The sequence below is a fragment of the Ursus americanus genome, chromosome 20 (assembly GCF_024610735.1).
Source record: "Ursus americanus isolate L20-20 chromosome 20, mUrsAme1.1.p, whole genome shotgun sequence".
NCBI lineage: Eukaryota > Metazoa > Chordata > Mammalia > Carnivora > Ursidae > Ursus > Ursus americanus.
In genome coordinates, this window is record NC_142146.1 from 9,342,988 (window position 1) to 9,358,921 (window position 15,934).

Sequence of the window (15,934 nt, forward strand, 5' to 3'; positions counted from 1 at the left end):
CCATACTTGGGAAGAACCCTCACCAAGGGCCCCAATGCCATCTCTGGGTAGGAACAGGAGAATGGGCCTGTCCTCAGCTCCGTGCATTCCCAAAACCTTGGGCAGGCCTTCCTGGGGCCTGGCCTGAGGGTTATTCCCAGCAGCAGAGTTAGCATTAATGCCCCTCCGTCACCCCTCACCCCCCATCTCAACCCCTGGGGTTCACCCCTCTCCCCAGGCCTGGCTGCTCAGTGCTATCCTTGCTTGCATCTACTAAGCAGAGTAGTCCCGCCCCATCCAGGGTTTCCCTTCTGGCACTTCAACAACTTTGTGTTGGAAAGAACACAGGCTTTGGAGTCAGTCACCCAGTTGGTTGAGTGACCTCAGGCAAATTCCCTAACCTTTCTGACCCTTCGTCTGCCAGACGGGAAAGTTCAGAGAGTTACACTGACTTACAGGGTCATTGGGAGGATTCACTGGAGTGATGGACAGGCACCAGTGTGGTGACTCCCATCCACATGGAGCAGAGGCTCAGGGCCAGGGACCCACCGTGACCATCTGCTCTCGAGCCAGCCCAGCTGGTGCGCTGCCGGCCTGGTGGGCTGCTGTGTGGGCACCGTGACAGCTGGCTTCTGGCTCTGGCGGGGCGGGGGGGGTCTGAAACGGCACCTTCTCTTCACAAATCTGTGAACAAAGGGGCAGTGCCAGCTCTTGGCTGAACAGTGCTCCCAAAAGCTCCACCTACGGGGCTTTAAAATAATCCTGGGCCCACCCCAGTCCAGTTGAATCCAAATCTCTGGGGCTGGCTCCCAGGCATGTATTGTAAGATCTCCCAGGGGATGCTGGGGTTAAAACCTCTGCCCAACTCCCATTTTATGTTACCTTTGACCTTGTCTGTTTTGTCCCCCACAGGCTGCCAATCATGTTAGAAATCTGATTAAGGCACTGGAGACAAGAGAGCCCCAAAATCCAAGCCTCCATCTTAAAAAAATTCTTGTGGTTAGCAGGCTGGTAAGAAGGTTTTCCAAGTTTCTGAAATCGTACTTCTTGCTATGTTCTTAAGGGGAGTGCTGTGGCTCTCTGAAAGCTGCCCGGATACCCTGTCCTCCCGTCTCTGGCTCAAACTTGGCCTCTCAGGCTGGTGGGCCATACCCAGCGGCCCCTACCTGCCTCTGGCCAATAACTATATCATGTAGGCTCTGTATCTGGGCCCAAATGCTGCTCAGAGATGCTGTAAAGATCATCGCGATTGAGTCTGGAAGTGCTTTTAGAGTAGGAGGTCCCTTATTTGGGGGAAGAGGGCTGTGCCCGGCCGTGACACCCCACTGCCATATTCTCTCTGTGGAAGTGATCTGGAAAGGCGGGCCTGCCTGTACCTCTCTGACATCAGGCAGGTTGCCAAACAATCTGTCTCTGTCAGACCCTTCAGCCCCAAAGCAAGATTTACTAGAAGGAATTGCTGCAAAAACTGGGATAGCTCTGGGGCCTTGGGAACCAGAACCGTGGGGTCAAATGCCATAGGGACACCATCTCTCCTGCAGAGCCACAGATCTGTGTCTGATGCTCTCTGCTCATTCTACACATCTGGCAGCGGCCACTTCCCATCAACGGGACACAAAAGAGCCTCTCTCACCCCGCTTCAGTTTTTTAAAAACTTCTTGGTGACTTGGACCAATTATTGTGGCCAGACAGGAGATAGGCCCTTTGGAGGGCCCTGCGCCTGGAGGCAGGTTCCCCAGATGTGGCCAGGGTGAGGTTCTTTGGAAGCCGGACAACCACACAGACCCAGCTATGGGTGGCAGGCAGCCCTGAGGCTCTCCTGAGCAGCCCCCAGCAGGCCTGTCGAAGTGTCCCCCGTTTCTGACCTGGCCTTGTTCAGACAGGCTAGACTGACTGGTTTCTCTATTCCCGTGTGTCCGTTCCTTGCAGTGTGGGAAGCACCAGGCGATTCTACGGCTAGTGTGTGGCTTCATCGAGCGCACATTCATGGCCACACCGTCCTATGCCCATGTGGCCACACAGCTGGGCTATCTCTTCATCCTGCAGGATCAAGTGAGGGAGGCATCTCTGTGGTACTCGGAGGCCATGAAATTGGACGAGAGCAGTGTGGCTGCCTTAACAGGTCTATGCAGGTTGGGGCGGGGCGGGAGTGGGGGGGCCAAGGGAAGGCAGGTAGCAGGGTAGCCTCCATGGATCCGGAAGATCCCTGTGTGAGTTTGGGCGTACATTGTATGAGGGGTGCCTTTCCACGACATAGAAACGGAAACTGGTATGCCAGCAGAGGCAGAGATGGGGCAGCTGAAGATATGAGTTGACCCATTTTCCCTCCAGATAGCTCCAGGAAAAACAGAAATTTAAAAAACAAACTAACAAAAAAACCAAGCTGAGGGTCACTGGAAGCTGGGTGGGGCCATCAGTGAGATAATGAGATAACAGGAGGATTACTGACAGGCAGAGAATGCAATCAAGGAGGCCTTAAGCGGGGTGGGGCAGGAGGGAGCAGAGCCCCCATGCTTCCCACCACCAGAGACATGAAGGACAAAAATCCTTGCTGCTCCACACACGGGCCACATCCCCTGACATTCCCCCACCTGGCCCAGTCCTTCCCCACTTCCACGTTCAGGGGAGACCCCCAGCCCGTCAGCCCGTCAGCCCGAAGGGAAGTCCACCAGCCAGAATAATCATCCCACGCACCAGCCCAGGCGCACTGTCAGGTGTCAGCTGGAGTCACCCTCTCATCTGACCAGTCTCGGAAAATCGGTGACCTTAACAATTTGGGAAATGTGCTTTAGCTGCTAATACTCGTCAGTCTAGTCCATTTGTAAATCTGCTAACAGTCTGAAAGAGGGGCCGGGTGGAACAGGCGAAGCCACGGCCCTCTGAGGAGCAAAGTTAAAGTCGGATACAGAGAAGACTCCCCCCTCCCCCACTAAAACACCTCCAGTGTTTGCAGAGGCTATAATGTGAGTCAACAAGTAAAGAACAGGCTACTGTGAAAAAGGTTATAGGGAACAAAAAAGTTACTGAAAATTAAAAATACGATTGCAAAGTACAAAATTTCATAGATGAGCCAAATGGTGGGATGGATAGAAGTGAAAACCAAGATGGTAATTAGGAAGACAGTCAGGAATAAATACACCAAAATGACCAGGAAATACCTATAAAGGAGGAATAGTAAGAATAGATGGATTTGTCTTCCCAAATCCAAAACACAGTAGGAAACAACAGTAGTTAAGTCAGCTTGAGGCCGATGCTGGAATAAAGGGACGGCTAAATGGCACAGAAACAGGTCTTACGAATAAGGTGACATTTCAAGCCAATATGGTGGTAGGTTTCAATAACTCGTGGCTGGACGTGTGGCTATCCAGTATGAAAAAAGTAAAGGGAAGCTCCCATCTCAAACCACACTCAAAAATAGACTCCAGTTTATCAGCTCGGTTGGTAGAGCACATGACTCTGGATCTTGAGGATGTGAGTTCGAGACCCACGTTGGGGGATGGGGGTAGAGATAAGTTAAAAAATAAAAAATAAACTCCAGATGAATTAAATATGTAAACATAGAAATTCAATCGGACTTGGCTTCCCTGGGAGAAACTCAGAGGCTGGAAATGAAAATATCTTACCAATTTGACTATGCAAAAATTTAAAACTAATGGACGGCAAAAGACACTGAAAAATAATTAAGATGTAAAGGGCAAACTCATGGAAAATGTTTGTTACAAAGGATTAATCATCTTAATATATAAAAAGAAAACAACCCTAAGAGAAAAACAGCCTAAAGCTATGTATGGAGATTCATAGTAGAAAAGAAAAAGGCCATTCAATACATGAAAAAAAAAGTTCCTTTTCCCTGGCAATAAGAAAAAAAGTGAATTCAAATGAGTTGCTATTCACTTTTTAGACTGGCAAAGAGTAAAGCATGTCTGCAAGGTTGTGGGGAAAGGCCACTTTCAAATTCTTGGCAGTAATATTAACTGAAATGTCTCTGGAGGACAAGTCAGCCTTATCTGTCAACATTTTAGATATACATGCCCTTTGACCCATCGGCTCAACACGGAAATACGTTTACCATGGCCGTGCAACATTTAAGTGTCAAAAGCAAACTAAATGTGAGATGAGGTGTCCTTCAGTGGGGCCACAGTCAAATACAATGTCGCATCCGCAGTGGCATATTATGTTGTCATTAAAGAGAGCGGGGTGGATGTGTGTAAACTGACGCGTATCACGTAGACGTGTACACACTGCTGACAAATGAATGCTTAGAAAGATGGTTGAATATACCGCAAATTGTTAATGGCGGTTACCCTTGGAGAGAGACCTGCTTAAAGCTGGAGCGTGAGCTAGGGATGTGTTTCCATATTGCCTCATGCTTTGAATTCCTCACCCTGAGCATTCCTCACCCTTCCTTCCGCTGTCTCATCTGTGCTCCTTGGCGGGCTGGCCTGCTGGCTCCCTGTCAGAGCCGGCTGTTCATGCTTGTTCTATCCCGGGCCCAGGGATCATCTGGTGCCAGATCCTGGACGGCCACCTGGAGGAGGCAGAGCACCAGCTGGAATTCCTGAAGGAGGTGCAGCAGTCCCTTGGGAAGTCTCAGGTCAGAGCTCTCTGGGGGCATGGGTTGCTCCACGATTGGGTCCCCCACCCTCCTCCTACCCAGTTTCCAGTATCCAGCAGCCCACATGGCCTGGACTCCTGTGTCACCCTCGCCTGCCCGCTGCCCAGCTGGCGTTGGTGCTGAGACCTGGACCTGCCTCCCACAGGTGCTGGTTTTCCTCCAGGCCCTTCTGGCATCCCGGAAGCACAAGGGGGAGCAGGAAGTCACTGCCCTCCTGAAGGAGGCTGCGGAGCTACACTTCTCCAGCATGCAGGGCCTCCCCCTGGGCTCCGAGTACTTTGAAAAACTGGACCCCCTCTTCCTGGTCTGCCTCGCCAAGGAGTACTTGTTCTTCTGCCCCAAGCAGGTTAGCAGAAGTCCTAGCCTCGGTCTGGACAGAGGCAGGGACCTCGCCTGGCTGGCCACCAGGCTGCTCTGTACCCCTGTGGCTGGGGAACTCCTTCTCCTTCAAACTTGCATGTGTAGCATATGAATCACCTGAGAGTTGTTCCAGTGCAGATTCTAATTGGGGGGGGGGGGGGTGAGGTGGGGGAGGAAGGGAGCCTCCCTCTGGAACAAGCTCCCAGGTGATGCCCATGCTGCTGGTCCTCAGACCACATGCAGAGGAGCAAGGCACTGGCCCCTGCCTTTATCCTAGAGAATAACCAGGCTCCTTTTTTCCAGAAGTCTTCTAAGAAGTCTGTTAGCCATCACTTGTTTGTCTGCTTTACTTGTTTGCCTATTTTCCCGGCCAGCCAAGATTCCCTGTGGGCAAGGATCATGTCTCCCCAGTGCCATGTAATGAGTTGTCCCGCAAATATTTATCGAGTGCACTAACCGTGTATGTGCCAGACTCCACGTTAGGTACTGGGGACACAGTAGCGAGCAAAACCAAGTCCCCGTTCCCCGGAGCTTATGCCCCAGCCCTCGGCGGCACAGAGTAGATAATACGCATGTGGAACGAAGTAAAATTCCTTCACTGACACAGTGTTTTCTGAGAGCTTTAGGAGTCTGTCTGGCACGGGGCAGACCGTACAGCCAGGCCCCATGTTCCTCCAGCCCCGGTCGCCGGGCCAGATCGTGTCTCCACTCCTTAAACAAGTCACCGTGATCCTGAATCCTGTAGTCAAAGCAGCGCCAGCTCTGATTGACCCACTGTATGTGATGGCTCAGGTCAAGTACCTCTCAGGTGAGCCCGCGGGCCCCTCACATCTGCTCATCTCTTCAGACACTGCGCTGGGTGAGCGCCCACAGGCCCCCTGCCTGGGGTGTTTCTTACACACGCGTGCACGCACACACGCACACACATACACACACACACACCCTCACCAGGCCTGCCCGCATGTCTGGTCTCCACTCCCCTGAAACTGCCCGACTTCCCTCGCCAGCAGGGCTCTCTCCCACCCGGCCCGCTGCTGCTTGCTTCCGTCCTCTACACCAGGTAAGAGTCCCTGAACTTCCATTATACACCAGGGACATGCTGACGGTGGGCTCCACGAGTCCTCAAAATAGGCAGAAATTCCCTCATGAGGTTTGCATTCTAGTGAGGGGAAGTAGACAGTAAACATATTAACTAAGCACACCCCTGCGTTGTTTGTTAGGACACAGTAATGCCATGGAGAAAACTAAAGCAGGGGAGGGGAGGGCGTGGCAGGGTTGCAGTTTTTTAAAGGTGGTCTGGAGGGCCTCATGGGGAGGTAAGACCCTGTAGCATTAGGCTTTCAGGGTGGCCAGAGCAATATCCTTCCAGCGTCTTCCATCTGAAAGCCCATGCCCAGGAGAGAGAGAGGGAAAGGGGGAGAAGCCTCCGTGGGAGCCTCATTGTCCTCTCTGAGTACTCTCCCCCAGAGGCCTTGCACCGAGTCTGCCTGGAAGACAAGCCGATCTCTGGTGTGCTGGGGCCTTCCGAAGGATCCCAAATGCCAAGGCATGTGTCTGGCCTCCGGCACTGCCTTGCGTGGGTCACGCTGTGCAAGAGAGCTTCCCCATCTTCATCCTCTGGCCTCCCAGTGTTTATCTGGGTTCCAGGCTTGCCCACAGTTTCAAGGGCTCCTGGGTATGAGGCGAGAGCAGGAGCATGCCCCCAGGGCTGCTGGCAGCTGCCAACAAGTAGGTTTAGGGCCAAAGCCAGGTCTCCAGCTGCTTAAGTTGCCATAGTGACATATTCACATTTCTGCAGCACACAAGGAAGGATCGGGGAGTTGGGATCCACAAGCAGGTGCTCCCCACACACCAGGTTATGGACCCTGAGCAGGAGCTGTTGAGAGACCTGGATGCAGAGGGAGGAGGACCCTCCTATCAGCTCAGTGCACCCAACTCTTGGGCTGCCACCACTGCCCGCTGAGGGCCAGCCTGGCCTCAGGGAGACCCCGTAGCCTCCTAGTGCCAGAGCACTCAGCGCTCAGCCTCAGGAGCCAATGGTCCTGGATTTCAATGCTGACTTGGTCCCTTGCAAGCTGAGTGACTTATCGTCACGGGGTTCCAGTCCTACAGCTAAAAGACACAGATAATACTGCCAATCTTGTAGGGCCCAGCAAATATTAAACCACCCTTTCTAAAAGTGCTTTGCATGTGTTGGGCATAGAGCAAGTGGTTCATAGGTTGGGGCTATTATAGTTGCCGTTATTGTTAGGTTTCCTGCTGCTCTGAGGTGTGAGAATCAAGAGTTAAGTGTTCCCCGGAGCTTCCAGACGGAGCAGTGACGTGACTTAGTCGTCTCCCTGAGGGTTACGGAGAGAAAGGAGGGTTCACACCATGGTTTGAGTTTCCTGGCTTTTGTCTGGGTCAAGGAACAAAGTGTAGTTCTGATTTTAAGAAGAGACATCTGAGTGAAACAGAACAGAGCAGGGTTAAATGGCCAACTTGGGTATTTCCAGGTAAAGGGACATAGAAACTTCATTCTGCCTTTACTACTGGGCCCTGGGAGTCCCAGAGGACCCCTGGATGTAGAGGTCTGTTTCTCATTTCTAGGAGAGTTAGAGAATGCCCAGAGCACCCTGCAGCGCTGCCTGGAGCTGGACCCCACCTCCGTGGATGCCCACCTCCTCATGTCCCACATCTACCTGGCGCAGGGCAATTTTGCCATGTGTTCCCACTGCTTGGAGCTGGGTGTCAGCCACAACTTCCAGGTGTGGGTCCTCTATGCCCAGCCACCCACTCAGCACCCCACAGCCCACTTAGCTGCAGCCCCTACTTGCCCTGGGAGGGTAGTCCCAGGAGCTCCTTGCAGCCTTCAGACCCTTCTGCTGGCCAAAGGCAGGGGCAGGCTCAGTGGGCTTCTAGAGCTTTCTCCAGGCTGGGTGCTGTGAGTAGCAGCAGCAGCATGCTAGAGCCCCCGTGCTCCACTCTGCTCCTCTAGGTCCGAGACCACCCCCTCTACCACTACATCAAGGCGAGAGCCCTCAACAAGTCTGGGGACTATCCAGAAGCCATAAAGACACTGAAAATGATCGTAAAATTACCAGCTCGGAAGATGGAAGAAGGCAAGAAGTTCCGTGGGCCCTCTGTACAGCCCAGCGAGCGGGTATCCATCTTACTGGAACTGGCAGATGCCCTCCGGATGAATGGGGAGCTGGTAAGAAATGTGCTCTCTTCCCTTGGGACTGGGGCATTTGAAGGTCCAGGGTAATCAACCCAGGCTCTTTGGTTCTGACTGGTGTTTATTTGTGCTATTATTTGAGCCTTTATTCATCTGGGAGCATATCTTACCCCTGCCTAAAAGCTTCATTGGCTCCCACTGCCCTCAAGATAAGGTCCAGTCCCTCGAGTCCTCATGATCTGTCCCCTGCCTACCTCACTGTCCCCACGAGGATCTCACACAGGCAGAGCACAGAGACCCATAAGGGCAGCCATAGGTGGTCACGTAGAGTGGGCGATGTACAGCTCCAGTAGATGCCCTCATTACACCACAACCTTTAGGAACTGCGTCCCCTTGGACTTTTGTGGTATACAATTTGCTCAACTGTACGAGGCAGCCTTGGGGCCTTGGAAGGTCTGGCTAGGCAAAGGCAGGGAGCCCCTGAGCATCCCATGCTGGTGTAAAGGAGCAGCAGAGAACACAGAGTTGGGGGGGGGGGGTCGTGTTAGGCAAGGGGGGAAGAGGGGAGCTGGCTCCACATGCTCCCTTGGCCCCGCTGTCCTCACTCACCCACCTGCTCACAGGAAAGGGGTTTGTCAGCAGAGCTTCAAGACCATCTCTGTGATCCACCAGTACTGGGGCATCTGGCCTCCTGTGATGATCCTGCCATTGAGAAGGAACAGCCCATGAGGCCCTTTCTCCTTCAAGTTAAAAATAGCCTTTGGTCAAAGATGGGGATGTGGAAGCCTGTTTGTTGTACTTTCCTCCTTTAAATCTGCCAAAAGGAACACAAGACTTAAAAATGAAGAAGTAATCTCCATCTATAACACAATTAGGGGAGAGCCACATCCCAGAAGAGTTGAGTCAGCCAGTCATTTATTCAGCTAGTGATTGAGGACCAGCTATATGCCAGGTGCCATGTGGGGGCTGGAGATAGAGGAGAGCAGCCGGCAAGCTCCCTGTCCTTTCAGAACTTACCGTCCCTGGGGGAGAGAGAATGCAGGGTGCCCTGAGTGAAGGCCTGAGGTTCCTGCATTTGCTTGAAACTTTCTGAACTGGAGATGTGGTCAGGCCAGGAAAAGCAGGGACATTCCGTTTTTGGAAGGGGAGGGCCACTGAACAAGGACTGTCTGCTAAAATGCCTCCTTGCTTCTCTCTGTCCGGACTACTTTCTAAGAGACATGGGCCAGGGGAAAGTAAGGAGGGAAATGACCGGAAAATCAGTTCTGTAGCTGGCTTTGCTAGGATAACAGATCTGCAAACTGAGGCCTTCCCTGTGAGCCAGGGGTTCCATCCTGACCCCCCACCTTCTCACAAAGTCTACCCCAAAAGGGAGGACCCACAGAAAGCTCAGAGGAAATGTGCTTCTAGGGCAGCTGTGCTAGGCCCTCTCCCTCCCCAGCCTCGTTCCTGAGAAAAGGAAATGAGAATCTCATTTGAGAATGAACAGTGATCAGAGGGGATCCAACATAGTGATTATAGGGAAGGAAGGAGGTGAGGGAGGAAGGAAAGAAGGATGGGAGGAGGGAAAAAGGGAGGAAATATAGGAAGGGGGGAAGGAAGGATGGGAGGGAACGAAGGAAGGCAGGAAGGAGAGAAGGATAGAAGGAAGGAAAGAGGAGAAAGGAAACAAAATCACAAGCCAAAGACAAGAGAGGGTTACACTTTGGAGAAAGAGTACTATACAAAATAGAAGAAATATTTTAAAAAAACAAAAAGTTTTCTGCACTCAGTGAAAATAAAAAGAACATGGACTTTTGTAAAAACCAGCTCAAAGATGAGCACCAGAGATCCACAGAGGGGTAGAGCTAGCAGAATTAAAGACAGTAAGCACAGAAAGCAGTGATCCCATTCGTCTCACTAGAAAAAACAGAAAGTGGCTGAACCCTTGCTGAGGCTCTCTGATGGAGGAAAGGGTTGAGAAAATCATCGAAATGATTTGAGAGGATGACAGATGAGAAAGAAAGAGACAGACAGCTAGCAAATGCAAAATCAACATTCCTGCAGAAGAGAGAAGAAATGGAACAGGGGACACATCAGAGACATACCAGGAGAACAATTCCTTTAGGGGAGACACAAATCCGTGACATGGAAAGTCACTCTGTGCTGGAGAAATAGCAGTAAAATATTAAGACCAAGAAATATCCTAATAGTAATATCCTAATGAAGTTATGAGAATCAAGGATTCACAATGTCATTGAAGGTCCTGACAAGCATCTGGGTAGGCGACATATTACCCTCAATGAGAAAAAAAATCAACTTGGCCTCAGACTTTTACTCAACAATACTAAATTCAGGAAGACAACAGAACAATATTTACAAAATGTTGAAGGGGGAGGGATGTCCTCCAGGATATCTTTCATGTATGAAAGCAAGAAAGGATACTCTAAAAAATTGAATAACTCCAGAATTATGGTGTTAATTAAACCTTTTTGAAAAATCTACTTGTCGATATAATCCAGACAACCAAAACACAAAAGAAAATGAAGTTTTAATAAGTGAGAAAAAAATTTGAGCTATAAAAGGACTCATAGAACTAATCTAAATAAATTTAAATATAATTACATTGAAATAATTACACTCATTTCCACTCAAAGCCAGCATAATAGCTAAGTTCTTGAAATAAAAGTTATTGAAGTCAAAATATCAATAGTACCCCATAAAAAATTCAGGGAGGAGGATGTGAAGGGAAGGTAGGGTTACTGTAAGCATGCTAGTTTTTTCCATCTTTATAGAGTGTGAAACAAAAAGTTTTCACAAAATGTTTCTTGATAGAAAGATGACTCTTGGTAGAACTTAAAAGAGACGATTTCCACTACATTTATCAAAAGTTAAGAAGAAAAGAAAGCAGGACCACACATAAAGGCAGAAATGAAGCTGAACACAGCAGCATATAAAAATGAAAACCAAAAACAAAAAAAAAGAAAAGTTGACAGAAAACCCAAGAATGTATATGTGATAATAAAATTGTAAATGAAATAAATGTACCTAGTAATTAAAAGAGGCATTAGAGTGATTTAAACAAACAGAAGGAACCCTTCCTGTCTGTACTTTGAAAACCAAAGGATCCAGAATGAAAGTAAAAACATGGAAGTAAACAAAAAGAAAGCAGAGGTTGAGGAAGAAATGTCTGGTAAGGCTGAATCCAAGTCAAACAGCACGAAAATGGGGAAAGAGAGTCACTTTGTTAAAATAATCAAGAGTACAAATATAATGAAGAAATAATTCAAATAGACTTTTATGTACCAAATACCGTAACATTAAAATACCTTTGGGGCACCTGGGTGATTCAGTCCATTAAGCATCTGCCTTCAGGGCGTCTGGGTGGCTCAGTCATTAAGCGTCTGCCTTCGGCTCAGGTCATGATCCCAGGGTCCTGGGACCAAGCCCCGCATCTGGCTCCCTGCTCCGCTGGAAGCCTGCTTCTCCCTCTCCCACTCCCCCTGCTTGTGTTCCCTCTCTTGCTGGCTGTCTCTCTCTCTGTCAAATAAATAAAATAAAATATTAAAAAAAAATCATCTGCCTTCAGCTTAGGTCATGATCTCGGGATCAAGCCCCACGGGGTGAAGAGGTGCTACCTGCTCAGCGGCGAGTCTGCTTCTCTCTCTCCCTCTGCCCCTCCCCCTATTCCTGCATGAGCACGTGCACACACGTGTGCTCTCTCTCAAATAAATACATAAAATCTTTAATAAATAATAATAAAAATAAAACATACCTTTGACCAAAAGTAGGAAAGTAGAAGGCGATGTGTCCATAGGTCTCCAACAGGAAGGTGGGCGACAGCTAACAGAGGGTCTGTTGGGTTCCCGTGTCCCAGCATGAGGCCACCAAGGTCATGCAGGATGCCATCAACGAGTTCAGTGGCACACCAGAGGAGATCCGCATCACCATTGCCAATGTGGACTTGGCCCTGAGCAAGGGGAACGTGGACATGGCACTGAGCATGCTGAGGAACATCACACCCAAGCAGCCCTGCTACACGGAAGCCAAGGAGAAGATGGCCAACATCTACCTGCAGACCCACAAAGACACCCGCCTCTACATCAGCTGCTACCGGTAAGCCCCAGGTGGCCGCACCTGACAGCCTCATTTCCGGTGGTGTTTTAGGAGTGTTTCTTCCAGATCGTGTTTCTTCCACCTGGGTGTCCAGTCCGCGTCCTCCAGGTGTGTTATATGCAAGTACAGAATTTCCTATGGGTCAGAATTTGAGTGTGATAAGTCAGGCCAGCTCATTGCTGAGTTCTAAAGATACGGAATTGAATCTGTCCTGCTTGGCTGCCCTGTATGGCCCCACATTCTGGTGGGAATCATGGGAATGCACTTCTGCCCCGGGCCCTGACTCTGCCCGTCTCTGAAGAAGTGTCCAGTGACTTGATGTGGTCGATGAGAGGTGCAGAAGTGGGGAGAGCTGGGGTTAGAAGCCCTGTCTATATGCTTTGACATTGGGGCCTCAAAAGTACCTTCCCAGCCCCTTCCTCAAGCAAAACTCTTGGTGGGAGCCAGTGCTAAGGGGGCAAAGCCAAGAGCAGTGGGAAACCAATAAACAGTGAAGTGGTCACATGGAGTTTTAGAAAGAGCAGAATGCCTCCTTATGCAGAGGGGTCTAGGGGGTTGGGAGTGGAGGCCAGAGGAACGGGTGGAAGCTCTGACATGGTCCAGAAAACAGATGAGGAGAGCCTAGACTAAGGCAGCTAGCACAGTGCCTCCTGCACAGTGGGCTTTCAATGAGTATTGGGTGATGAATGAATGAATGGATGAATGAATGAATGAATGAATTAGTGGGGAGGAGATGGATTCAGAAACACGAACGATGCACAGGTCTGAGCTAAGTTTTTGGTTGCTTTTGCAGGGAGCTCTGTGAACACCTGCCTGGTCCCCATACCAGCCTGCTACTGGGTGATGCTTTCATGAACATTCAGGAGGTGAGTGAAAGCCTCATGGCCTTGCCAAGTGGTCCCCCAATCTCATGTCTCCAGTGGGAGAGAAGAGAGAGAGAGAAACGTCTGGACACTCTCCCCACCAGCCCGAGAAGGCCCTGGAGGTTTATGACGAGGCCTATAGAAAGAACCCACACGATGCCTCCCTGGTCAGCAGGATCGGGCAAGCCTATGTGAAGACCCACCAGTACACCAAGGTCAGGCTAGCTTGGGGTGGGGAGCAGTGGGGGGGCCAGCCCAGCAGGGAAGAGGGAAGAGGGTGCATGGGTGGGAGGGGAGTGGCTGTATTTCTACCCTCACTCCCTGCTGAATGGGCTACCAAGGAGATAATTCAGAAGCCACCCCCCCAACGCACACTGCCAGCTGGGAGCCCTCTGCCAGCTGGGAGGGCCTTTTCATCTCAGGCTTCTGTATTCTGGAGGGACGCACAGGTGTGGTGGCCGCTGAGGGGAACGCGGTGTGAGGCACTCAAGGGCAGAACCAGACCCAATGCCAATAGTTCCTGTTTGCCCTAAGGCAATTAATTATTATGAGGCCGCCCAGAAGATCAGTGGACAGGACTTTCTGTGCTGTGATCTGGCTGAACTTCTCCTGAAGTTAAAGAAATTCAACAAGGCAGAGAAAGTTCTGAAACAAGCATTGGAACATGACTCTGGTGAGGCCACATTCTAAAGTCTCTCCCCCAGCATACTGCGCCCCTTTCGCCCCCCACACTTTCTTCTCCTGCAGAATGATGCAGGGGTCCTGAGCCCAGTCCCCTCCCTCCCCCATCCCCGGCTTCCCAGGGGTCAGAGAACACTGATTTGAGTTTCCATTTTGCAGTCAGAGATGTCCCATCCATGATGAACGATGTCAAGTGCTTGCTTTTGCTGGCAAAGGTTTATAAGAGTCATAAAAAAGAAGATGTGATGGGAACTTTGGACAAGGTAATTGACAATAGACAACAGACTCAAGCTCTTTATCTGCCATTTCCTGATGGGAGCTATAAAAGGAAGGATAGGACTGCAGGTCTGGAAGTCTTGAGGCCTGGCCCTCAAAAGAGGACCTAGGTTATACCTCAGACCTCTGCCTTCCATTTACTTCTGCACCTGTGCTCTTCCTTGATGGTTCCCCAAAGTGCCCAAAGGCCAGCTGGACTGGGCTGGAGAAGGTGGGGAAGAAGCAGCTTGTCCTCAAGGATGCTGGTGGTGATAAAACTGGACAATGCCAGTGGTACAGCACTAGGCTTTTTGTTTTCTTATTCATTCTCACAGTAGCCCTTTGAGATAAGCACTGTGATGTTCCTATTTCACAGATGAGGCTCCAAGAGGTTAAGAAATGTGCCCAAAGTCACACTGCTAGTAAGTGGTGGAGCTGAGATTTGAAGCAGGTCTGACCTGATCCAACCGAAGCTCTTTCCCCACTGGACTGCCTCAGTGGGACACTTCCTGGCCATTCCCGCCATGCCTTCCTCGCTCTTTCTAGCAAGGGCGTGGCCTGCCACTTGTTCCTGGGGGGCGTCCTGCAGGTGCAGCAGCAGAGCCCACTCTCTGACTGCTTGAGATGATTTATTCCCTTGTTTCCGGATTCCCACTCCTGTTTGGCCCTTAGAAAGCCCAAAGCCTTCATTCCGATGCTCCCTGGTTACTCACTCAATCCCTGTATGTCGTGGATATTTGCAGAGGCTGCCTCAAATTCCCAGCAGCGCACTATTCAGAGCAAGCGCATCTACCAAAACCCAGCCTGCTCTGAGCACCTACTGTGTGCTTGCTCTAGCACAAATTAGACACAGGAAGTCACAGGGTGTGATGGAAGCAGGTAAACAAGTACAGTCCAGTAGAGCGTTTTGTTTGGGTGACTTTGCTTCTCCTCTGCCCCAGAGGCAGAGCCAGCTCGCCTCCTGAGCACTTAGCCAGTGGCCTTGCCTGTCCAGAGTGACCCAGATTTGCTCAAGGGCACTTGAGATGCCCTTTCTGATAATCTGCTGACACAGAAACAAGAGCGTGGAGACTTGTTGTGAATTGGCCTGGGATCTAACACGTCAGGCTCTGCGTCTCTGATCCTGAGTTTACTGGTTTCCCCAGGCCATGGACCTCCAGTCTCGGATACTGAAGCGCGTTCCACTGGAGCAACCAGAAATGATCCCCTCGCAGAAGCAACTGGCAGCCTCCATCTGTGTCCAGTTTGGGGAGCACTACCTGGCAGAGAAGGAGTTTGCCAAGGCGGTGCGGTCTTACAAGGATGCCCTCTTCTACTTGCCCGTTGACAATAAGGTGGGGTTCTCAAAGCCAGAGCCCACTTCTCTTGGGCCATGACGCCTCCCAGAGTCCCCTGCCTAGGGGCAGAGGCCAGGTCCTTTCCTGTGCCTCGCTGAGGAGCTGCAGGTGTAAGGCCCAGGGCCCCTGGTGTGGGGAGTCTGCTCTAGCTGACCTGGGGCCCTCAGCCATCGCAGCTCTTGGACCCAGGTTGGGAAGCCTCACTTTGAGCAGGCACTTGTGGGCAGTAGAGCGGGGAAAATGCTGCCAAAAGTCATGTTAGTCTGGCATTTTCAGGTGGGGACACAGTGAGAGCTGTGGCTGCCATGGGTCTTTGGGAAGGAAGCCAGACTAAGCTTCCAGGGAGGTTTAGGGTCGTGAGGGAGGTGTGGCCCACATGAGACAATGGTGGCTGGAGTCCGTACAAGAGAACGGAGGAAGAGCTTAGTGGCAGAGCCAGTCATTCATTTGGGGCACCTGGGTGGCTCAGTCAGTTAAGTGTCTGCCTTTGGCTCAGGTCAACCTGGGTTCAAGCCTCACAGGCTCTCTGCTTAGTGGGGAGCCTGCTTCTCCCTCTCCCTCTGCCTGCTGCTCCCCCTGCTTGGGCTCTCTC

The 15,934-nt window shown here is 50.9% G+C and overlaps 1 protein-coding gene across 2 annotated transcripts in view; it reads left to right on the plus strand.

Annotated features, from left to right (window-relative positions):
- TTC21A (tetratricopeptide repeat domain 21A) overlaps positions 1-15,934 on the plus strand; it is a 32,132-nt gene that overhangs the window by 10,269 nt on the left and 5,929 nt on the right. For both annotated transcript variants that reach the window (XM_087870109.1, XM_087870110.1), the window contains exons 8-20: positions 892-990; positions 1,909-2,101; positions 4,476-4,573; positions 4,740-4,940; positions 5,633-5,762; positions 7,544-7,701; positions 7,932-8,147; positions 11,968-12,206; positions 13,000-13,072; positions 13,174-13,284; positions 13,604-13,742; positions 13,910-14,013; positions 15,151-15,339. In XM_087870109.1, coding sequence (XP_087726235.1) covers positions 892-990; positions 1,909-2,101; positions 4,476-4,573; positions 4,740-4,940; positions 5,633-5,762; positions 7,544-7,701; positions 7,932-8,147; positions 11,968-12,206; positions 13,000-13,072; positions 13,174-13,284; positions 13,604-13,742; positions 13,910-14,013; positions 15,151-15,339 — 1,950 coding nt within the window. The remainder of the gene's footprint in view (positions 1-891; positions 991-1,908; positions 2,102-4,475; positions 4,574-4,739; positions 4,941-5,632; positions 5,763-7,543; positions 7,702-7,931; positions 8,148-11,967; positions 12,207-12,999; positions 13,073-13,173; positions 13,285-13,603; positions 13,743-13,909; positions 14,014-15,150; positions 15,340-15,934) is intronic.